The 25,359-nt window shown below is 42.6% G+C and overlaps 1 protein-coding gene across 1 annotated transcript in view; it reads right to left on the reverse strand.

The window, feature by feature from the left end:
- The window catches only part of LOC106748129 (trehalase-like), a 20,138-nt gene extending 6,466 nt beyond the window's left edge, over positions 1 to 13,672 (reverse strand). Inside the window, exons 1-7 of the mRNA XM_014626371.1 lie at positions 13,409 to 13,672; positions 7,725 to 7,841; positions 5,855 to 6,156; positions 5,106 to 5,284; positions 4,841 to 5,022; positions 3,872 to 4,118; positions 2,506 to 2,752 (exon numbers count right to left, since the gene is read on the reverse strand). Of these exons, the coding sequence (XP_014481857.1) occupies positions 2,506 to 2,752; positions 3,872 to 4,118; positions 4,841 to 5,022; positions 5,106 to 5,284; positions 5,855 to 6,156; positions 7,725 to 7,841; positions 13,409 to 13,512 (1,378 nt within the window). The 5' untranslated portion in view covers positions 13,513 to 13,672. The remainder of the gene's footprint in view (positions 1 to 2,505; positions 2,753 to 3,871; positions 4,119 to 4,840; positions 5,023 to 5,105; positions 5,285 to 5,854; positions 6,157 to 7,724; positions 7,842 to 13,408) is intronic.
- Positions 13,673 to 25,359: the final 11,687 nt, after the last annotated feature.

Here is a 25,359-nt window from a genome sequence, read left to right on the forward strand (position 1 = left end):
CCCCCCCCGATACTTTATGCATAACGCTCAACAAATCCCAGTTCGAACAGATATTGTAAATTGGAGCTTTTAGTAATGACATAACAGGCGGACTCGCGCACGCCTGTGTCCCAATTTCGAGGATAAATAGCCGAGGCCACGAATATCTCTGGCACCGCCACAATCGATAATAGCATATTTAGAAATAATTAAGTTGACACATTTGCTTAATTATGTATACACGGCGTGTAAATTATCAGTATTTATATTATTAACAGTAAAGGGCATCCAATTATTCACGGTGAACTTTTCATCGTTCGTCGGGTGTACATGTTGTATAATTAGAAAACGCGATTTGTGATTCAATTAAGGCAAGTTACAACATCGTTTGTACTGATGGATACCGGTAAAAATTTATCTGGGGTGTCGCGCGAGATTAAGGCAGCCCTTGCCGAATCAGTCGCACTAAATATATGATAGACGGAGGGCTCGAGTTCACCTCGGGGGTCCCTTTCATCCGGCAGCGCCGTTCTCTCGATCCTTTGATCAGGTTAAAGTCAATTTTTCGCCGATGAACATTTTATGGATCGCCGCTTTTTGGGGGGAAATCTCGACGTCGCCATTCAATGCCCCGCGTGCGACTCGCGTTCTCGATCGCTCTTTACCAACCAAACGCGACAATCGGAAATCGAGACTTTGACTCTGCGCGACGATCACGTTTTCATTAAAAATGTTTTCGCTGATGAAATTTGGGGTTGTCCATTCTGCCGGGAATGACGATACGCTATTGTGTTACGGCGGGAAATCTCGCCCGCCGAAAACAAAAATTCCGCCGAAAATTCCACCTCGGCATTTCGAGCGCGATATTTAAGGATTAAAAACACGCCCGTATTTTATGGGGCCAAATAACACGTTGGGAGGGGGGGGGGGGGGGGAGGGGAAAAAAGGAATAATAATTTGCCGTATTTTACGAGTCAATATCGGGCACACCGAATAACCGACAAAGAAAAATAATAACGCGGCGTTTATTCGCGAGAACTCATTTTGCGACGATATTCCGACGAATCACTGTCGCTGGCAGCCGCGATCCGATTGAGAGTATTTTCTAATAGTCGTCCAATTTTCTCGGGGGTGCGTGCGATTCGAGCACCGATAAATCGCGATATTTCACCCGTCCCGCCTCAGAAATCTCGCTCGCACACACGTCTCCTCCGGTCGGGCCATTATTCTGAATAATGACACTTCATTCACAGGCACGACTCGCCAAGGTTATTCTCATAAATGCGCTTATAATCGTCCGAGAAACATTATTCCGAGATAAGGAGTTCAATTTTTCCAAGCCCCCTTTTTGCGTGACTTTCTCAAGGATAAGTCGAGAGGGGGAAAAAAAGAATTACGCCCACCGTGTTACGTTCCACCGGAATTCTTCCACGATGGAAAGTTCCCGATGGAAAACTGAAACGGCGGAGCGTAACGTGATAATTAAAAACGTCACTTGCGCAGTTGGGAGAATGAACGCAAATAAGAGGGGGATAATTGAGAACGGCTCGACGCGCAGAATTAACCGTACCGCGCCCCATTAACGTGTACGAAATCGCGAGTGAGGTAATTCAGCGGGCGCCATATTGCCGCGGTTAGAAATATTAGCTCAGTTTAATTATTTCCGACGATGCACTGTTATCAGGTGTGCAGCCCCGATTTACTCGAATAACCCACTTGTAGCGCCGTTCGCGGTATTCTCTTGACTACAGTTGTCTATTACGTCGGATATTTGTAATATATAGAAGGGGGGAGGGGAGAGGGTTTACATTGTGCTCGTTTAGATATGCAGTTCTTCCAGTTTCCATGAGCGGGAGTATTCGACGGAATTACTGTTTACTCTCGATCCGGTATGACTGACGTGGAAGTTCGGTGGGTAACGTTCGGTTAGCTTGCGAAAGAAAATGGAAGATAAACGATCGACGAGAGACGGTCTTCTCCGTGGAAGCGGAAGTTGGATCAGCTGATCCACTTTAGCTTGACGCGTTCACTGGGCGTTACACACCGTTTAATTTCTTCGACTTTTCGTCGCTTCTTACTCCGTCCCTCCATCTCTATTCTGTCCACTTTAAACCTCCATTTATTTCGTTCTAATCGTCTTGACGTTGAAGCGTGCTTAAGAGATGAGAAGTAAAATGATACTTGCAAGAGCAGAAAACGCTTTGCGAGCGAGCGTTTTCTTTCTTGGTTCTTCCGGATTATATACAACCCGGATTATATACAAACGACGTAACGGAAACAGTAAATTACCGTAGGGAGGAATTATTTTGCGACGAACAAACGGTGAAATGAAGTTAGAAACAAGAATTCCAAAATATCGGCGGGTCCTCCGAAGCACCCCCGACGTGGGAGATAAAAATGTTTTGGAAATCGGAAATAGAAGCCCGCAGGAGGGCAACTTGGAGCGTCGTCAGCGAGACGTCAACAATCACAAACAAGCATATTGATTCAGACCGGAATACCGGGGCGGATCTGATGGCAACTTACCGAAGTACAATTCGATCTTGTTTTTCTTAAGGTAAGCAACGGCCTTCCGTGCGTATTGGAGTTTCTTATAGGACGAAGTATTATAGCTCATCGTATACAGAGGCGTCAGATTCGAGGGATAGAACGCATTATTGGATCGTTTATTGACTACGTTGTAGTCGAGCCAGACTCCCGCATCCTCGTTCCACAGGATGTTGTCGATAGCAGCTTGATAGTCCTCCGCGATTTTCGTATAACGCCGGACTTTCTGGAACGAGAAAGGGGGAAAATAGCGTTGCCGCAGCGACGGCGGACGTAACACCGTAACCGTCTATGTAAGATAATCGATAACGAGCGATTTGAGACGAGGCGACAGTGATATCGTGCCACACCTTCGCTTATCTGACGAGAGCGAGGCGAATTCACGCGAGCGAGAAGCATTTTGAAACGCGTCGATATCATCGTTTTCATTAGCCGCACCGATGAGATTACCCGTCTCGTTCCGGCTAATTTGCAATCACCCACGGAGATAAAGAGATTTCTTTGGATTTGATTAAAGTTCCTTTAATTGAGACAAATCTGTCTCTTGAAATGGAACGAACGAACGAATGTACGACAAACAAGATTGTTCGGCTTCTCAAACAATAAATATCGATAAATATCTCTTTACGTCAAATAACATATTTCTTTCTTTTATATTTTCGTCCAAACATCGCAGTGGTTGTCGCAAGTAATGAATTATTATACGAGAAGTAACCGTTTATTTTTTTCGAAAAATATTAAAAAACTTCTTTCCGTTTCAACGGAACGATATTTAATATGTAAATGAAATAAATTTCTCTTTTATTGAAAACCAAACATTATTCCCACTAAATAATACTGTTTTTCCTATCAAACAGCATGATTTATTCTGGTGGAACAACGATATTTTCATTCAAACAAAATGATATTTGATATTAAATTATGTTGTTTGTATTAAACAAACCCATGCCGAAACAAACACGCATAAATCCGAAGGAACCTTCTCTCCGTGCACGCGTAAGAAAAATAATTTCAAAGCTACTAAGCGCGTTGGAGATAATAATTCAAAGTCGTGATTAAAATTAATATCTTATTGAACGTTATGGAATTACAGATGATAACTAGCTTCCCCGCTTATCCCGCTTATCCGCGTGTACTTTACATTTGTGATATCGCGCTACAACTAAGGATTAAACCGAGGATTAAACCAATGATTAAACCAAGGATTAAACAAATATAATGTATATCGCGTGTTCTAACTTTCGAAAGGATATTATTACAGCGATAAACGGCATGCCATTCAGCGATGCGGCTACTGCAGGTACTTGGAAAACTATCCGAACGGAAAGTCCAGCTGGAAGCTTACCTCGGCGTTGCCCAGAATACCATTGAAGCGGACGAGCAATCTGGCGTTTCGTTCTAATATCGCGTTCAAATCAACGGGTATAATGTTGCTCGTGGAGACGTTGACGAGACTGAGCTTGCCAGCCTCGTTGGTTACGACACACCATCTGTAAGAGAAGTCCCAGCCGCTCTCTGCGGCGGCTTTCAAGTCGTTGTAAAGCACTTCTCGCCTCTGCTCCGGCAGTTGTTGCGCCAGCCCGTAATCCTCCCTGCGAGAAAACGCACACGTTCGCGCTTTACCTCCTTGGTCCCTCGTAATTAGCGCGATGATCGAGGACCTCCCTTAATGATCGACGCGAGCCTCGTGGCGGAAACTTGCCGTGTTCACGAGATAACCGATGGTACATCGATGCCGACGTTACGCGCGTTACAGAGATATTTCCCCGATAAATCTTTCTCAACCGGCGACAAGCGACGGATGGATTAATCGCTTCATGAAGACCGAACTTCAAACATCAGTCTCATACATCGCAAGTCCAAGCAATTTTACACGTGGTCACTTTTTACGCATTTCTGCGCGTGTTAACACTATGATTTTACGCACACGAGCGTGTAAAAGCACTTGGATTTGCGGTGCAGTCGCGGACGATGAAAAGACGGATGTATATCAGAAATATATATATATATATATGTAAAGAAATGTATGTAAAATATATATGTATGTAAAAAAGGTAGAAAAGAAATGTTGCTCGCGACAGCCTCTCGATGAGAAATCGTACAAACATACTCTGCTATTTCAGACGTTTACATTTCGTCGAACGCATAAATGTTAACGGAGAAATATTAGTTGGCCCTTTCTATCGCAGAACCACAGCCGGATAAAATCGACGGTCAAACATATTTTCCGAGTTTCTTGAATATTTAACTCGTGATAGTTATATCACGCATCTCGGCGACTCCCTCAATCACATCGCTTCCGAGAGAAACTTACTTGTAACTCTCTGGTCGTGGTCCACGGCTGTTTACTACGTAACGCGCCATCCTGTACGTTCTACCATTCTTCGTTACATTCACCGTCTTCTCGTTCTGCCAGTATTCAAACTCGGCCTCGAGGAGAGCTATGTTTTTCACCAGGAACTCGCGGTCGCTCGTAAAGTCGTAATATTTTTCAACCTGCCGGGGCAAAAAGGGCATTTTTGTCAAGCGACGAACGGACTTTGAAATTCCCGTGGTGCTGTTTAAAGAGAACTACGTACCATCGGTATTAACAGTGGCGGTTGGCTCCTCGAGAGATAATAAACTCGGCCGCCGTTCGGAACGAAACCGTATCTGTCTACCATGGAGAGGAAATTTTCGATCATCCCCTTAACGGTAATGTGCATGCCGCACAGCAACAGCCCCTCGATTATCCAATAGCTGTCCCAGTAATAAAACTCTGCAGTAAAAATGTAACTTTACTCTCTCTCTCTATCTCTCTCTTTCTTCTTAAAACGTATATAAACGTAAAAATGGTTAAAAGCTTCCTGACTTTAGGAGAGATGTAAACATATAAAAGTACGCAGAGGACTTTTCGCTACTTGTAACGTGAGCACCTAGGAATACAAGAGCTGTCGCGAAAACGTCAACTTTGCAGTTTCCATGCCCGTCGTTATTACGAAAGCGTAACTTTTCTGAAAATTCGCGCGGCTCTTAATTTTAAGGGAATTATGTGCGCAATTCATAAAAAAGCCATAAGTATAAAATATAGAAGGATGAGGAACTGCAAATGCTGTTAAAATTCGTTAAAATTCAAATGAAAGAGCACGTCTCCGAGCCGTTTTTTCTCTCAATTTATTGAATTTACTGAACTGTGTTAAGATTCGCGTGAAATAGCGATGAATATTTTTCAAGGATGTAAGAAAGATTGGCCGATCACTCAATTGAAAAGATTGAAATAACCGATGGATAAAACCACATCTCGAATGGCTATCGTGTTGACTTTAAAATAATACGCACAGATAATCACCTTTAAATCGTCCTCCAGGAACGATGAAAGTATTATTAACGGGAATCAGACTGTGCCGCTGCGGATCGACCATCACGGCATTCTTCATCTTTCTCGCCAGTATCCTCCAGATGTTGTTCAAGTTTTTCGCCCACCCGCGAAACTTGGAGTCTCGAATGGATAGCAGAATGTCAGGGTTTTCTTGCCAATCGGGCAACGTTGTATTTTCCAGCTCATCCTGCATAGCAAAATTTTCCCGAACGAATTTGTCCACCTGAGTGCGATTCGGATTGTTGTTGGTAGCTTTCATCAATGCGTTGAAACTAAGGCAGAATTGAGTCATATTAATTCATCACCTACTATTTTAGTCCGGTGAACCTCGTCGTTCCCGAAAGTTGATTTAGTCAGAAGATAATAAAGAATTCTATACAATGAGAAAAAAATAATGGAATATTATTTTTTAATTTCGCGGTATTTTTTCGCACGTATAAAAAGTAAAAGAGGAAATATGTGGAAAAAAGTTCAAGGGGGGAATATTGTGTGCTTCCCTTCCCTTTTTTCTTTTACGAGTCCGTCCTGTAAACCTTTATTAAGTCAGCAGGTAAATTTATGAGGAAGATTAATTATTATTGCAAGCGAATTTAATTAAAGCTGTATTAATTTTGTTATTGTTTGCATATATATTTCACTGTGTTTGCCAATCACTTAAATGTGCGTTGTCTTATAACTCAAAATTTATAACTTTAAAAAATCTGATGCGACGTTAATCAGTTTTTAAGATACCGATACTCTTCAATTTAAATTACTCCTAGCTTCATCTCGAGCACACGTCTCTAACGTGTATGTGACTTTGCTTTTAGGAAGTAGAGGTACGTGTATTTGCTCTCAGCTGTGACACGATTAAAGCTCCCTTCACATTGGGAAACCGCAGAATTTGATTAGGCAACGTGTGAAGTGAGCCTAAAATGACACCCTCGCGTTCTTCCCATCCAAGCCGAATGACGTGTTTACGGATTGGAAGATTGAACGCCGAGCCTACGTTAAATTATAGATCTTTATTTTCTCCTCTCTGAACGATTCCGTTATTCTTCTATGTAGTGATTCATTTCGCGATTCCATAATTCGAGACAAGTTAATAATTCAAGTTAATATTCCGACTCAAACGAAGAAATCACTTTTTGCACATGTTTTCTAATAAAATTTTTCAGTATTATTTTTTATATTGTAAAATTATTTATGTATGCTCGCCGCAATTATTCCGAACGTTTTAGGAATAAATTCAGGGGTGAGAGGGAGAACTATTTTAAAATTAATTTATATTGCGCGCGAGAGTTGCTCCTCCAAGCAACATATTAAAATACGATACCCTGCCGTTGCAAAGTTTACTTTCGACTAAACGAGGAATAATAGTAATTCATTCGAACAACAACAACAAAAAATGTTGAAAACTAAGTGTAGGATGCAATATGTGTGAAAAAATTCCGTTAAAAATTTAAAAAATTTAACGGAACGATAACCGCCCGCTTTTAGAGGAAATGTGCGTTGGGGGTGTTTTTACGCGCAATGTAACTTTCCTTTCAAGAGGTTGAACTTATTTCTTCCAGAGGTACGAGCAGCTCCCGTTCTAAACCACTTCATAAAGTGGAGCAAGATGTTTTACAAGCGCAAAAACAAAGACTCACTTCACACACAGTCGTAAAAAGCGCAGCAAGAGAATGAATTAAATGTATTGAGAAAGATGAGAGTTATAAATCGAAGATAGAAGCCCATCCATTCTTGTTTCGCTGTTAAAGCGAGAATTAATTAATTAAGGACATATTATATTTCGAGAAATCGACCCGCACGCATCTCTTTATATGATGAAGGATATCAAGGATGAAGGATAACTTACTTGTCAATTGTCACATCCGGCTCGTGAAGCTGGTAACGATCCACGAACGTTTTGCTGTCGTTAAAAATTCCACTGAGCTGCACCGTGTGCAACAGCGGACCCTCGCAATAAACTTTGCTGAAAGCCCATAGAAGCGCGTTTGTTAATCGAAAAGTGTAATTGGCAAATATCGTCAATTAAATCACAGTGGAAACAATTAATTCGTTTCAATATATGTTTGCACACGACGATATTCGTATCGTGCGACGTAGAGATAAGGGAATAACATTATATTGACAGAATTTGTCGAATTTGTCGCGTTCGCTGAAATCGCTGCAGTTGCATCATTAGCCGCGGTAATATCGTTAAATTAAAAAAAGAAAAAAAGTCGCCATCATTGGATCTCCGAGGAAATATACAGGACATCTCACATTTTCGCACACCGATATTGCCATTTCTTAGATTAAAACCGACGGTGATATATTTCGATGCGTATATTCCCGTGCAATGTGGCATTCAAATCGAAAGAATTTCGATTAATTAAGTCAGGACGTCAATGAAGAATGAAACCTTGTTTTCCAAAGATCTGCACGGACTCTCCCGTCTGTGCTTCATCAGCGTGGAAAGGCTTAATGCACTTCAATGCTTTTGTGTGGTCTGTATTTATCTTGCGTTCTGAACTACAGAACCTGAGTAAACGTACATGACGCACGGTGCACGGTGTTAAATTGAACATCAAGCTGGTTAACAATCAAGTGATTAACAAAATTAAAGCGTAAAATTTGTTATTCAACCGGAATGTTTTAAATATAAATGCTCAACTTGGTGGAACATTTAATTTCAAGAAAAAAACGGACGGACGGCGCGCGCACACGCACGCACGTTCACTTAAACGAAAATTTATAGCGATACAAATAAAGAGATATTTAAGAAATTCTAGAATTATTTTATGTTAAATTCGACTTATAAGAAATTCGGCAATTAGACAAGAAAATTATCGTGAAAATAAAAAATAATTATCTCTATATATTTCAGAAACTACGTCCGAACGGAATCTAATGTTGAAAGGAACAAAGCTCCGACAAGAAACAATTTCCGAGAAAGATTTTGCTAAAAATAGAATCGGACAGAATCCGACTGTACACAATCCGCAGTTAAAAAGGACATCAGTTAAATCTGGGTCGTTCTTACACTCCGTCTTTTCGTCTGCTCTTTAAGGAACTGTTGCCATCAACCGTTTTACCTTAGGATATCAAATGTCGATATATTCCAGCGATGGCCGAAGGATCTGTCTCGGCGGCCATGATATTCGAGTTTGAGAGGGACGGCAACTTTAAGTGAAACTTGGACAAGCCTGTTATTTTTCCCCGACAAGCACGTCGACATCGACGTCGGCGCGATGCGAACCTACGCTTCGAAAGATCGACGGGGCATAAAATCAGGTAAGAAAGTTGCATGTTTCGAGAGCAGAAGCCGTTCACAACATCCTTCATTGGGTGGTCCATTGTTTCCTAGCGGACTCGAGACCGCCGGAGCATAATGAACGCTTTGTTTTCGTTTTCGCAAGAAACGCCCGTCGATTCGGGGTGAAATCGTATTTCAGATCCGCGGGTTCTCCCCCGACGGGGTTGTTCTTTTGTCGAAAATCAGGAACTACGAGTGAGCCATACCGAAATCGTAATGAGAAACCGGAGGTTACTGTGAGATCGATCGATCTGTGCGGAACGACAATTCTATAGACGAAAGACCGTAGAAGTCGGTACGTTCTAAGTTTCAGATATTCGCGAAATTCCTCGGTCTCGCGATCTCTTCTAACATTCGAGGAACCTCCTTGACACTTGATATTTGAGGAACTAAGGTGCGATACGGAAATTAAACGCCTTTTACATAAGGCAAACCGGTCGCTTATATATCAAAACCCAAGTCACGAAACTTCTCTACCTTGAGAACCCGGGGAAAGAATGCGAATATTTTGTGACATTGGGATAATTTACAGCAGAGCGCAATCATGCATATTTATGCAGAATGCTCCACGTGAAGTGTTTCTTTTTTTTTTTACGAGCCACGAGATCTCCTCTTGAATACTGTTAGAAACAGCGACGAATTCCTTCCCGTTACTTCGCAATTCGCCCGGAAATCTGCATATAGTAAAGAATTTTGCGTTAAAAACGGTCTGAAATTTCGTATTACTTTAACACGGGTGAAATATGCGTTAAAAGGTACATTAATATAATGTTAAATTAATTTTCCGTTTTTTGAAGCAAAACAAAACTTCAGCGGATCGTTTTAACGAAAAAACTTTCACTATGTGCGGAACAAATGACCACTGGTAAACTTTTTAAAAAAGTACGATACTTCAAAATATTTCTTTGTTTTCTCATGAAATAAAATATGAGTTTTTCAGTTTTTTATACTTCTTATTAAAAATAAATAGCTTCTATTTGATGCATTGTTTGTGATATATCTGGTGTATTGTTATCGTATCGTATCTCTGTATCATATAAGAACACCGCGAGTATTACGGAAGTATTTCAAATAAAGGTAATCTGTTTTCCTTTCACGAGGTCGAACAGTGTACGAGGACGTGTCGTGTCGATGGCTGCGGAGAGAGTCAGGGATGGTAGAATCTCGACGGATTAAAGGATAGGAAGAATCGGGGGAGGGAAATCCGCGGATCCGAAACTGTAAAGACACTTCTCGCAAGTGGAATGCCGATCGTTCTCGCCGACGGAAGATAGAGCGCCGTCAATGAACACTTCATATTTCCCTCCATGAGTGGATAAATGACACGAGGGGAGAAATTGATAAGTGATAAGGAGAAATCTCGGCTGTGAAATTTCCGCGATACGAAATTTCCGTGAATCGGCAGGTTTCACTCTTGAATTTAACAGCTTGATATCGCTGAAAAAAAAAAAACTCCACACGCCTCCCTTATTTTCCATTTGATTTTCTTCCTGTGGTATGAAAGATCGATATCACCGGGGTTGAGGTTAACGTGAACTTCAATTGACTGAGTTATCCTTGTTTACTTGCGCAAGACGGAAAATCCTCTAAGCTTAATGAGTTCGAGTTAATCGCTATTGATAGAATGATATAAAGCATAATTATTATTATTATTCTGTACAAAAGGAGGGGGATGTCAACTGTTAATTAGCCGCTGTATAAATAAACTATCGGCAACACATGTCAGTTTGTTTCCATTTAATTAAAGGAACGAAGGACGCGTGAACCGAATTTCGGTCACTCGTGATCCTCAAGCGACGTCCATTTGTTGCAACCGATGAAATTGATGACGAACGAACACTCGGCAAGCCGACGTAAGCGAACGTTATCAATCAGTTCAGTACGAGATAAGCCGTTATCATCGCTCACTAAATTTCCGGGACGTCTCGTTAATGATCCGCTCGGTGTCATCCGATATGAAACAACGTGATAGAGTTGCGTAGAATAGTAAGGTGATTTTGTTCAAATATACGTGCGTGCTATTTCCACGTATTCTAGTGGAATCTTTTTTAATCTTTTATTTACCACTACCACTATTCCTACTGCTCATTGTAGACCACGCATAAGGATCTTATTGAACGTGGTTGGCCTTCTGTAATGTTGGAGGAAGGAAGTTCAAAGCAAATAACGTAGAATCCAGAAATGTTTAAGTAGAAGGTTATAACGAAAGGAAGGAAGAACGAATATCTTTTAATGTTTTTAAAATATTTTTAAAATGCTCACTACTCTTGTCGGCGCAAAGATAAGAAATCGATCAGTTGTCAGTTCTCGTCGGACACCGACGTTCGTTCGATACAGGTTTTCCCCACAATTTCATACAGATAACAATTGAAACGACATGAGACCTGGCGATCTCGAAAGATCTCTGATCTCAGCTCGAACATTTCCGTCGCATAAACCGCACGATGAAATGCATATCCGCGTAGTCATTTGAGAAAATTCGTTGCATTTTTATAGGAGATTGCTCTATATACACCGGTGCGGTACAAGCAACGAATTACCTTCAGCAATTTCAAATAGTAAACATACCCCGAAGAAACAGATTATGTAAATATCAACAACCTATTCAATTAGCGTATGCCAAAAGCCTATTCATCACCAACCTGTTCTGGTAGCAAGCACTCGCTACCATTATTACTCACTTTACGTGTGACTTTCTAATCATATATTTGTGGATCCGTGTTCGCTTAACTTTTTTCCTTTTTCTACCGCAATAAAACACATTGGCACAGCTTGATCGTTTAAATAAGGGACGGCCTGTCTTTTTATAGATTTTATCGCGTCAGAAATAACGAACGATGCGAAAAGACATATCGGTGAGAGATGTGCTAACATTCCTCAAGAAGTTATCTCCCACCCTGATGCGATGAGTATTTCAACGGGGGAGAGCCGCTATGTCTTCGAGACAATGGCGAAAGTTTCGAACGCCCACTGTAAAAAAAACCTGACTGTCACTGAACGACGATGGATCGTTAAAATTGTCCAAGTGACTGTATGAACTTCAACTGTATCGAGGTTGCTTCGCGTGGGCTCCAGTTCGATTGTATATCTTATTATGTAAATATATCAAGACGATTTTCTCTCGAACGATCGTTACAATAAAGAGGAAAAATTTTCTTCATAAGCATAATCAAATATAATCAGGAAGAAGAGATCGTCCGAAGCGAGGAATCATGAAAAATTCTCTAGCCAATTGTCCTCGTCAATATAGGAATCGCTTAATTTGATTCCCAAATTAGTGACACGTTCTTCGCGGGTTTCTTTCCCAGGCAGAAAGAAAACAAATCCATAAAACATGCGGCACGAACTCGCAAGTCAAATTAAGTGATTTCTCCGCATCGCGAAAGCCTAAAATATCAAAATAGAAATTTATGAAACGCGCTACGCTTTATTCCTTACAGGTGGTCCCGAACCTAAACGAACTTCGGGTGATTATAAAAGATTAGAGTACTATTTTTATAAGCGCGCGCACGCAGCTTCTTTCTAATATATCTAGCTTCTTATAAATAAGACGCATATCAACCAGTTTATCAAAAGATTTTCTACTTTAAAAACAAATTTCGGGTAAATGAAGAGACGCCGCGATACGAAGATTGCAATTCAACAAACAATATTAATTTCACCCGTTTGAAAATTCCCAACGGTCTTCCGTGTAATAAAGCAATTTTTATTAATTTTTTGTATCAGAAGATGGCAACAAAAACCGGGGGAGAAAGAATTGCCGATATCTCCGTACTGAAATGAATGGCCGACATTTGGAAAGACTGCTGTAAAAAAATTCACTCTACGGGTTCGCCGACAAAAATTACTTGTTGCGGGGTCCTTTGTAACCATCCAAAGTTCATCGGTCTAATTTCTAATTTCACTCAGCACGCGGAAATACGTATTCGAATCGCTGGCGCGAAAATTAAGCGAATTAGACAAAAGGGGACAATAACGAGACAGAGCAATAAAAATCTATGAACTTGAGTTCCTTCTGCCTGGAACAACGAGAAAACGAGAAACGGAGGGACACGCCGAAGCACTATCGCGCGTTCTAGTTGAGGAGAGTTGAGATGACCCAGAAACGGTCATGAAACTATCGAGAGATAATTATTCGTAAACTTGACCTTCAATGAAGCGTACGCGGGACGAGACGGGGAAAGGAGAATCGCGCTCGGGCGGCCGGCACTCGCGAAGCTCGCTGGTGTACTTTCACTCACCTGTCGCAGAGATCCTTCGGGCCGGAGGTGGCGACATAGCCGATGGAGGCCGCGTCGATCAAGGTGATCGCGAGGGAAACGGCTAAGACGACTAAGACGGCCATGTCTGCGATTCGAGAGCACGCGAATCACTCTCGTGCTAAGAGGAGCCAAACGGCGTATGCCGATCGCGCGTGCGACCGTGCGGGCAAGTTCGTCACGATCGTGAAAGCTGATCGCGGGCGAGCCGGCGCGCGTGATCGACGTCGGTGAAAAATCGGTCGACTTCTTGCCCTCTTGGCGCGTGTCTCGAACGTTATAACCGCGTAGACTAGCGGTTATATCTGCCTGGTGTTCGCGCGCGCGCGCGCGCAAGCTTCTCGATAAGACTATTCCGCGAGTGGGTGCTTTCCCCTGATTGGCCGGTGATTATGCGCACCGCGAGTTTCATGCAAATTTTGGGAGAAAAGAGCGCGCGCGCGCCAGAACCACCGGCGGTGTGCCGCTTATTCAGGTGGACGATAAGCGGCCAGCTGTAAAATGTAGTTCAAGGAAAGAAAAAAAAATACGAGACAATCGTCATGGAAAGATAACGTCATAGGTCGCTTTGTGAAATACGTCCGTGTTGTTAAATCCCGAAATACAGGCGCTAGCCGTAGATACGGAACGGCCTTGCTTCTTAATACCTGCAATTAGCCCCGAGCGAAAGCCTGAAACCGGTGCCGGCTCTCGCTCAGGAAGCTCCAACTTTTGCCCGGGCCGCTCGTATTTCAAATTTCGACGCTGGTCTTTCAAATTTGTTCCTACAGATGAAAAATCCAACACCGCCTTCCGTTTATCCCGAGATACTTACCCACACGGTTGATTGATTGAAGTCTGAAGGTGTCACGTCCGCGGAGAAGGTCAGCCCAAGTAATTCGTGAGAGATTCCAAAGTTATATACGAGGTATTGAAACGCAACGTAAGCTTGACAGGCCGGCCCGTTCTCTCGGGAACACGCTCGTGTATCACCGAAGACCGACGAGATTGAGAGAGGATGGAGAGGCGGACGGGAGAAAAAATTAATTGGACGAGCGAGGCTTCCCCGTGCGAAGAGGACAAGCAGATCACGATCTGTTTCTCCAGGACACATTGTTACGGACGCACATTCTCGCATGCAAGTCGGGCTGTACGAAGCGGAGGACGACGCGAAGCGTAATGGATGTGCCTCAGACTCTCACGAAGACCTCACGTGGGCGCGATTATCGCCACCTAAATATTAACCGAATAATCCTGTGATTAGAGAAAAACAAATAAACGAAACTTTCCAGTTATCGCCTATATTTGCGAAAATTCGTTATTTATTTTAAGTTAAAGATTTTCTTCTCAAGAATAGCGCCACCGCTCGGATGTGCGAAACGGAAATCGTATTATGTGCAAATATTGGTCTAATCAGTAGTTGACCAACCGTTGCCTCGTAAATTCACGCGACCGATAATGCGGTATAATGACTGTACCGTGGAGTAACCTGTTCATGACAAAAGATAAATTATTCATAAATAACAGGCCGTAAGCCTTATCTGCTGGTCTTAGAAAGCCGCTAATGCATACCGTGTCACACGCGTATCACGCATTCTATGTCGCGCCGTATAACAGCGTATGTTTTTTTCCTTATCCTGCGACGTGTCATGATACAGATTTGCGCGTAATATTTGCGAGATATATTTGCGCGTGAGTTCCCCGGCGTATCCTTCTGTAAACATTTTTTTAACCTAGACACACATACGGCTGTGTCCGTCTGTCAAGAGGAGATACGGCTCGCGTGTGAGCCTCCCTCTTCGTCTGGGTGATATCTACGCGATATCTACGCGATATCGGTATAATAGCCTTAATATATTTATTGGGCGCAGGATTAGCAGGAATTCCCGATTACATATCTGCGCATCGCGTCATGACTGGTTGGTTATTTCAGAGAAGGGGATAAAATATGATTTCCTCCTTGCGATTTAATTCCGGATCACCGAACTATCGTAAAAATCACGACCCCCTGCCACAGTCTGCGTCCGTCCAGGAAAATGACCGATGAAACTCGCATTAACTGTAAACAGCAATATGACGTGTCCGTAATGTCAGCATGCGTTCAGATTGTGCTGAGCAATTGTTATTTTAATTTTCTCATCGATTTAAATCCAACTATCATAAATATTTCTAACGTAAATTCCTATCTCGCGATAAAATTCATATTTTTCTCAAATATTACGTATTTCCTCTTAGTCGTAATTTTTACCAATGATTAATAATAAGGTAAATCACAGGATAATTTAGCAATCTAGTGTTAAGGTTTCTTACATGGTTATTTTATAGATTTTATTATGCTTTACGTTACAAGTATCGCGATTTCCGAAATGCTTTGTCGAGATGTCGTTTATTTAACAGTTAATAAAATATCTTCATGCTGTTCGCTTAATCAATCGTGATATATGAATATATACACGCATGTTTTATGCGCCGTATATTGAAGCTATTGCACAGGTTATTTTTATTCTCCAGCCTAAATATATTCGAAATTTGAATAACTAAAAAAATATTCACACAAGCTTCGAATGTATATATATAAAACGGAAGTCGTATTATGTGCAAATATTGCTCTAATCAGTAGTTGACTAACTGAAGCCTCGTGAATTCATGCGACCGATAATGCGGTATAATGACTATACCGCGGAATAACCTGTTCATGACGATATTCAGTCTTGTTGGGGTTGCGCAATTTACTTGATCGTGGCCGAAACGCATGTTATTCTAGGAAAATCCTGATGAACGAGTTCGGACACGGAATTTGATAAACACCGTCTAACGGCGAAAGAGGCGAAAGCAGAGCTCCCATAGCGGACTCCGTTTAGAAGGTATCGACAGCCCCTCACATAGCTCGGCGAAATTTCAGGACACGCTGGATATTCGCCACTAATCACCGTTAAAGCGTAGCACTAGCTTCCGCGAACCCTTCGAATACATTTGCTTAAAAGCTTTCAAGGAAGTAAGGCTCGGCTGCGTGCTCATCGCGTAAGTCACCACGTCAGAATAATGAGACGCGTGCCGTAACGTACATAATATAACCGAGACAAACACAGCATCATTTTATAGCGCGATTTATTCTTACTCACATCCCAACGCTTTGCGTTTATTGCTAAACATTCGCGCTTCTGAGTGTCGCTTGAGCATCATAACGTCGCGATATGATAGAGAGATCGGAGGGGTGAGCCGATGATAAAGTTGCACGACGTTTGTTCAAGGAACAATTGTATCGGAAGAGCAAATATAACGACAACTCGAACGCACGATGCCGTTAAAAAGAAAACATCCCTTAAGTAAACGAAGAGCATTGAAGCGAAAGGTAAGTAAGCTGAAAACACGTGACTGACTTGCACAATATGAATTTCTACAACGTACTCTCCTTGAGAGTACGTGTAACTGCACGATGTGGATACGACTTTAACGACCGTGCGACACGAGACGTCGTCGCGAATAAAAGACGAAGAAACGGAGCAATAAGCGACGGCGGGAGAGAGTCAAAGGGAGCAGCACGAAGAACGGGTTCCTTTTGCTCTCGATGATGATATCCTATTTTCCCCACTTACGGGCAATTTCTAAAATTAAAGTTACGAGCACACGCTCGTTATCGCGCCGTAGATACGAGATCGGCGGATATAGACAGGCGGATCCGTTTATTTGATAACGCCGTGAGGAAAGCTCACGCGGGATACGCATTCGACTTGGCCAATAATTGAAGTTCCGGGTATCGATTCGAACGCAACCGCCACATCAGGTAACTCCGACCGGAGTGTTTCTCCCCTCTTTCGTAATTAGCCGGGACGCGAACGCCGAGCATAAACAGCTCGCGGACGAAAGGTTGCCGGTCGAATGTGAGAACAACGGTGTGTGGATAATTAACACCCCGCGCGCGCGGGAAAGTCGCACCCCCACCGGTGGACAGTCGGTACTCCCTAAACGCACAAATTCTTCCGCTGATACGATGAGAATTTCGCGAAAATACCCGGACGAAGGGGAAAAATGACATAATCGCGCGTGATCCGCGTGTGTCGCCTCGCATCGGCGCGCTTGCAAAGATACGCCGTTGCCAAGTTACACAAGGGCTTTCACTCGGCGAATGAGAGACGTGCCGCTGCGATCCGACAACGCGGCAACGCGAAAGAACCGCGTCACTTCCGCAACACGTGTCCTCTCGGCTCAAACCGAATTTTATACCTGGCGAAAATCTCACGTCATGTTCGATTTTGCGCGTATGCGTGTACGCGTGGGTGTGTGTTTGCGTGTCTCTCGCGACCTGCACGGCGGAAGAATCCCATTTCGTTCGAGACTATAAGGATCACTCGGCTGTTAGATATTTAATCTAACTTCACCTGAAACCACACGTTTGCAGCAGTCGGAAGGTAATGAGTAGGACGGACGGAAGATCAGCTTCAGGTTGAAGCGCTTAGTTAAGGAGCACGAGCTTATTGCAATCTACACTGTTACCAGTCACGTTTCGCTCGCTATTTGCTGCGTTGCTCGAGGCAGGCAGGATATCACCTTTGTCTTGCGTTACCCGGCAGAATTCTGCATCTGAAAGATGGAACATTTTCAGAGAGAACGCTGAAAAATGCATCCTTTGCGGCTGTTTAATACGAGAAATGGCTAAATTCAATCTAACTGTTCATACCAAATAAGGCGGGAGATCGATAATTTGGAATTCAATTTCGAATTACGGCTACGATACATTTATATCCACGTGCTCAGAGGTGGACCATAATTCCGAGACAATCGTCAACTCCACAGGGCATTAATTACCATAGTCCGAAGTTTGCGCTTTCGATAGTAATTACTGTACATTGGAAGGATAAAACGAACCTCCGCAAATACAGTTTATGCTTGTAAAATTTTCCCCCGCCTTTAGTATCCGGTATCTTCTCCATTAAATTCACAAACGGCGTTTCTTCGGCGTAAACTTAATTACATATCCATTTCATCCTTTCAAATTGCTCTTGCTACTCGCTTTTAATTGTTATTACAGCTTATTCTCGCGAATTAACACTACGTGAAAATGAACGATACTTTAGACGAGGTAAAATATTCAGGAATTGTTGATCTTCGGACGTCGCCGAGCTAAATTCGAATATGGTGGATGGAGGTGTATCCGCGTAACAGTATCATTTTATTGTATTTGTGACAATCTTTGTTTTAGCAGTTTTTAAATTTTAAATCACATACGAAGCGGAGATTTGCGTGGGGCATTTACCCTCATCAGCTGTCGAACCTTCTCAACGTCAAGATGTCTGCCAAAAACCCGTCGCTAAAATTACACCGGACAAAAACGCGACGGATCCGGGGAGCACGTTGGAAGCACTATCAGATTTTACGGCGGTTCTATCGAAACTTCAGGTACGCTGGCGGAACATGTAGGAGCGCTGCGAAGGGAATTCAGCTCGTTTGGATCTTCGCCGGGATCAATGGGAAGCGTAACGGCGTGCGAGTTTCCAACGGTGGTTTTCCGCACACAAATATCTTAGGCCGCACGGAGGAAAGTTGCAAACACTTGCGAGGATTTATCCTTGGAAGCGAAGAGAACAAGATAAGCTCCCGATATCGGAGAAGTTGCTTTCCGGGAAGTAAACGTCAGCGAGCAGACAAGCGGGAGGAATTACGGGAAATCATAAGTGAATTTAGACTTCCCATCACTTTCCGGTATCTTTCCGATCGCTCGTTCATAAAATACCGAGGACATGAAATATACGAAAAAGTTATTTGCACGAGCATGTTTTCGAGGACGTAACCACCTTTCATAATCGCGTATGGATTTTCTCTTCGTCAGATTTCTCACATTCTCATTTACTTTATGATATAAATGAAGCCCCTCAAAGCAGAGGGAAATGTTTCTCAGTTAGATTACCGAAATGAACTTCGCTAAATCACCTTTGACAGTTCGGAACGTTTACAACTTCATTCCTGCAAGTTCTACGGGAAGTTTCACTAGAAACCGTCACGGTCCTTCCGCTTGGAAATTCGCGGAATATACAATGTTTCAAATGCACTTTGCCTATCGATTTGATGACGAGCCCAAACTTGCGACGTGGAATATGATTTTCAAACCAATTTCCTTTTGTCTCTCGGATTATGTAAATAGATACATGGAGGAGAATTCGTTGAAATACATTGTGATTTCTGGTAAGCGGTTTTCCTTCACATGGAGACACAGCCGAACTTTCACAGAGATCTAATTGTACAATATAATTGGCGACGCATTATTCAACATCCTAAAACAATGGAAAAGCATCACACACGTATCTATTTGTATAAATTTAAATAACTTCGTTAGGAAAATATACGTTTATATATAGGGGGAAAAAGGCGAATATAGCGTAATCGTTTCTTCTTTAATTTTAAAAGAAAGATTATCACCAAATCCGAATAGAATTTTTTAATTTCATCGTCCATATAGAAAGAAAAATATACAGGATGTTGAAAAATTAGACCGATAAACTTTGAAAGGATAAAAAGACTTCAAAGTAAAGATTTTCTGTTGATACTATTTTTCTCCACGACGTTTTGCTTTAATACTTTATATGGTGTAAATAAGCTACATGGAAAAATCAAATTTCTCCATTCCAAAGCTCGGCCATGTCGCCACAACTTGGACTTTATATCGTCATAGACAAGAAACTTGGATTTTATATCGTCATAAACATATAGTACTTTTTGTTACATAGCTTTATTTTTTAGTTTTTTCTGAAAAACAAAATAGCTTCGAAATCCTGAAACCTATAAAACATCTGTCAAAGCTTACTGCACGTCATTTCTCGCCTATGACGTTGTAAACCAATATCGCTGCGGCGAGACAGCCGAACCTTAACGGAGGAATTTGATTTTTCCACATAGTTTATTTATACCACACAATATATATTCCGTAATGAAAGAAAACATCGTAGAAGGAAATAGTCAAACATGTTTATTCTGAAATCCTCTATTTCCCTCTATTCCCCTCTATTTCAAAGTTTGCCGGTCTAATTTTCTAACACCCTCCATAATACGTCAAGATAGAGAAATCTTGTAAACGTTACCACCTTACCACTTTCTATCGCTCTTTCTCCCAACTGATTTATAAAAAGTTGGACGATTCATTAGCGCACGTGCCTCCTGTTAAATATAGAATATGACACTTTCACTTACCGGACGCGATTAAAGTTCACGCCATGTGCCGGGGATCACATCGATCGGTTTACTACATATACCCGACGCCCGAGGAGAAATTTTCCCGGCGTCCATACTGCTTGACTCGTCCTCGAATATAGTACAAAGCTCGCAGGGCGTAAGATACCTCGTCTCCGAGAGACGAGAGAAAGAGAGAGAGAGAGAGAGAGGTCTTACCTTAAGCATTGAGCGTCCCACACGCTTTTAACGGCGCGGTGGGGTGGCTGGCGTAAGTCTCTACCCCCGTAAAAACTCGGGGGAGCACTAAGTCCGCGCGGGAGCGCGTGGTATATCCGCGGAATTATATTATCGCGCGGAAGCACGGGAAAGCAAATGGCTCTCCCCCGAGGAACGGCCGGTGTAAGAAGTACCCCCGAAATAAATCACGGTAATTTATTGGGCGGAATGTCTAAACGCCGCGAGTGTTTAAGCCGGTCCGATTATTCGAAAGCCGCGTTCATCTCGCCGTTCTACTACTAGTCATTGGACGCGATTCGATTTATTCGAGCCGGCCGATAACGGCTGAGGGCTCTCTCGGGCTCTCGAATCGAAACCAAGCTGGCCGAGGCTGGATCGCGTCTCCTTTCCGTTCAGAGATGTCACGCGCCGCGACTTTATTTTTAACTGTCTCTCGCACGTGGAAGTAGGAAAGCCGGAACACCGGCCGGAGTTCCGCGATACGTCGCGTCGAATATTTTACAATTTGACGAACGGAAAGAGCTGACGCGCTTTGTTTTCGATTCTCACTGGCAGATGGTTTCGTAAGGAAGTCGATTAATCGACGAAACAATGATGCCCGGTGATACAGCTAAATAGCGAGAAGTTCGCCGCAATAAGCTACGGCCTGCACGAAGGTGGGGACAACGGGTCTATTGAATTTCCGGAATACACATTAATTACGTTCAACTAACACGCAACTGCTGTCTGTATCGAAAGCGCGCTGCGAAACCGCTGTAACACCGAAGTAACCTTATACTGTAATGTAAGCGCTTATAAAGCGTGGGAACGCGACACTCGGGTTGCACGCAAGCTTCCTTACGTCCCGACAGGAACTTTGATCATCATAACGACACGCTCCGGTGTCCTGAAACCGTCATACTTGAAGAAACGTGCTCACTTTAATCTACTTCCCGACGTCACGGCTGAAAATCGATCCGATTTTAACTCTCATTTCTATTCGAAACCATCTGCGATTTCCGGGGTTGCTGCGAAGAAGCAGCTGGATGAAGGGTGGAGGGAACAGCTGCGACGCCGGCCACAGAGGAAACTCATCGGGAATAAGGAACGCTCTATCGTGGATGTATATGTATATTTGTGTTCCGGGTCATCGCATTAGCTGAACGCTGACGGCCGGAACGACGTCGCATCATTCGATACTCGGACGAAATGACGGTCGGTGATCGATCACTGTCCAGGGGATTCGGCTAATCGAGCGCGAAGTTCCTCATCTCTTAGCCTTATCATTTACCCAGAAACAAATCAACCGGGCCCCGGTCGTGTCGGGCCGTGTCTCTTTGTCTCCTATTTCGCACACGAGCCGTTCAACTTGAACGAAACAACGCTCGATAGATCGTTCCGAATTAAACCGGGGCTGCGGTGCTCTCATCGCCAACGTTTCTCTCTCGCTCATGCGAGAATGTGTGTGTGCGTGTGCATGAGGCGGCTGAAATTTAGTTCACAGCATATCGACGCGTGTAAAACAACTGAAATGTAACGCGCAGGATATTGGCTCTCAGCTAATCGACAAAGGAAAGTATCGATAGAGCAGAAATTACGCTAAGAGCATCGCCAGATGCGCGTTGAACCTTGGCGGATGGAGATAGGAGAAGCCGCCAAGTTCTACTTCTGTGCTGGGGATAAGATTTGGTAGTAACTATTAAGTTCGGGTCATAATCGCCAAATGCTTCGCGGAATAATTTTAACTTTGTTAATAATCAATAATTTAAATTGCAAACTCAACGATCACATTCGCCAAAGTGCTGCTCATTTTAGGATCAAAGTTATGAAATGTTGATTATTTAGGACGTTATTGATCAAAATGTGGCGGCATTGCAAAATGGGTCGAAGAAAAACAGAAACAGAAGCGTGGTCTCCCACTAAAACTAGATTAAAAAAACTGTTCTTGTTAAAAAAACACAGTGTTCTGCTACAAATTTATATATTTATTCAAAATAAACTTTCGAAGAAATAACAGTAAATATAACTGTGAATTTTGTTGAATATAAGCACTGACTTGCTCGTCGGAAAATAGATATAAACTGTCAAGAGGGCAATTTCTGCAAAATGAATAGACTTTTAAATTTATCTGGAATTATTGACTTATCGACTTATAGAATAACTACTTCGACGTGAGAATCTCGAAAAAGAGACTGTATTAAATCTATTTTAGTGAGAGGTCAAATTAGCAAAATGCCACGCTGTTGTTTAACTTCGCATAACTCGAAATGTGTACGACAGAATACAATGTTAAATAACGAACGAAAGACTCGAGTGTACGTATATTTGTGTGATAATATGCCAAAGATTAAAAAGGGTGAGGAAGCGTGCGTGATTAAATACTAAAATACTAAATGTACCTAGGAAACGTTTCGAAATGCACGAAAATAAAAATACGTTATAACAAATGCCAGCTGTATTGGCATCCCATATAGCACAAATGTTCAATAGACATTCTAGAAACGTCTGAGGAATATTCGAATATCTCGAGACATTCCTAGAATGTCTTTTGAACATTTAAGCTATATGGGATATTATCGTCATTGCGTAACGGCCAGCTACTAAACAAATAATTCCATAAGTCATTTCCAGAACTCGTCATTTAACACGTTCATTGCCGAGCTGAAAATTGGAATTTCGTATGGTGGCCAAATTATTTTTATTTTTTATCGCGCTCAAAATAAGTTAATATATGATTTATATGCTTTTATTATTATGTACATAGGATTTATGTACTCTAAATATCTATTACGTGATAACGCGTGATCGACCGATTGGTGAGAACTCGCATCACGCGATATCGCGTGATTGGCAATGACCGTGTTAATAGTTTGCTCCAGAGGAATTTTATTCTATGTTACATAACTTATATCCTCGTTTGGAATGTTGAAGCTGGTGAAGAACGAGAGACACGATGTATAATACCTCGTGGTTTTAACTCGACGCAAACACAACGCGTCTTTTACGGATGCGATATGATACCTCGCGCCAATCAGTCAGATTCTATTTGATCCACAAAGATTTTCCTTAACGTTGACCGTTGACCGACTTTCTTTTTTTATATCCGTCAATCCAGCCGCAAACGGACACGAGAATTTCGGCCCTTTGGCCGGAGTAATGAAGACGGGAGAATCACATAACAGCACCGGATAATGAAGTGGTAAATCAATAAATGGACGGACCTCCTACTGAAAATTCAAAGGAAGTACTTTGACCGTTTTTGCGGCCGTGCCGCAGTTGGATCTCCGAGTTTTATTAGATCCGAACCCGGAACACGGTCGAAGCGATCTTCCGGGGATGATCGCGCGGATGGACCGGTCGTGAGAATTACACGACTCATTTTCCCGACTTCGTTTTTCGTGTCATCGAGTTTCGACTCGCTCGACAATTTCGCAGGGCTATTGTATTCGTTCGTGCTCCCCCGAAAAATCCGGAGGGTTATTTCACGGCATCATTGTTCTCCGCGCGTTGAAATATCTTTAATTGTTGCGCCCCGCGATATTTGTATCGTTTGTCATTTTCCGCTGCATTCGCGAATCTAACGAAATCGGATACTCGCAAAACATGTATAAAATACTCGTAAAATACATACAAATGCAAATGCGAGGCTGCATGTGAGCACGATACCTCTCCAAATCGCTGAATGATAAATTAAAGTCAGTTTATATTCAGTGAGATATTTCACAATATTAATAATTAAACGCGTTAAAATACGTACCTTTTTATAAGGACGCCTTACATCATCGGAAAATTTCTAAAATGGTGAGTAATTGTACGAACTATCGTCAGCAGCAGGCTTACAATTATCGTATTCCACCGTTCATTAATCTTATTCGAAACTTACAACAGATAACATATCAAATTTAGAGAAAAACACATTTTATAAAATCGAGCTGCGTTATTTGACTTATTAAGAAGAACTATGCGCGACTGTCGCAAATTGGAACGCTGTCACTAATTGGGACACTCGTATTATCCGTGGTTGAGGTTTGAATGAACAGCTGAGGCATTCGGTATGAATTCCCGATTTTAAATTCCGAATTCGAACGCTCAGCTCTCAAGAGCTCGAGAGCTCGAAATCCGCAGCCGTTGCTGAAATCCAAATAATTGCCCCGCCGAAGAATCCGTGATTATTCCTGCATTCGAGTATGCCATTTGCTTCCCTTCATATCCGCTCTATACTCACGCATACAGCTGTGCCGCGGGCTCGGGACCTGAAAGGTGTCAGTTAAAGGAAGCGGCAAGACGTAAACAGCGTCAACACCTGTAGGCATCCCGACTACTTTGGCGGCGTTGCTAAAGCCGTGCACGTATTCCCGGAAAGCCTCATCCTCGTCGTCGAGTTTATTTTTCGTACGTGAGTCGGCCGGTGGGATTATTTAAACCACCCGGTCACCCCCGGCTGCTATCTTCGCGGGCTTTCCGCCGTCACAAACTAACTTACCTGAGCAACGTTCGCGAATTTTTCAGCGGCTCGCTACCGCCGACGGAAAGAAGAAACAAAGAGAACTGCGACAGGCGAAACGAGGTATTCC

The sequence above is a fragment of the Dinoponera quadriceps genome, unplaced genomic scaffold (genome assembly GCF_001313825.1).
Source record: "Dinoponera quadriceps isolate SergipeBrazil2010 unplaced genomic scaffold, ASM131382v1 scaffold2420, whole genome shotgun sequence".
NCBI lineage: Eukaryota > Metazoa > Arthropoda > Insecta > Hymenoptera > Formicidae > Dinoponera > Dinoponera quadriceps.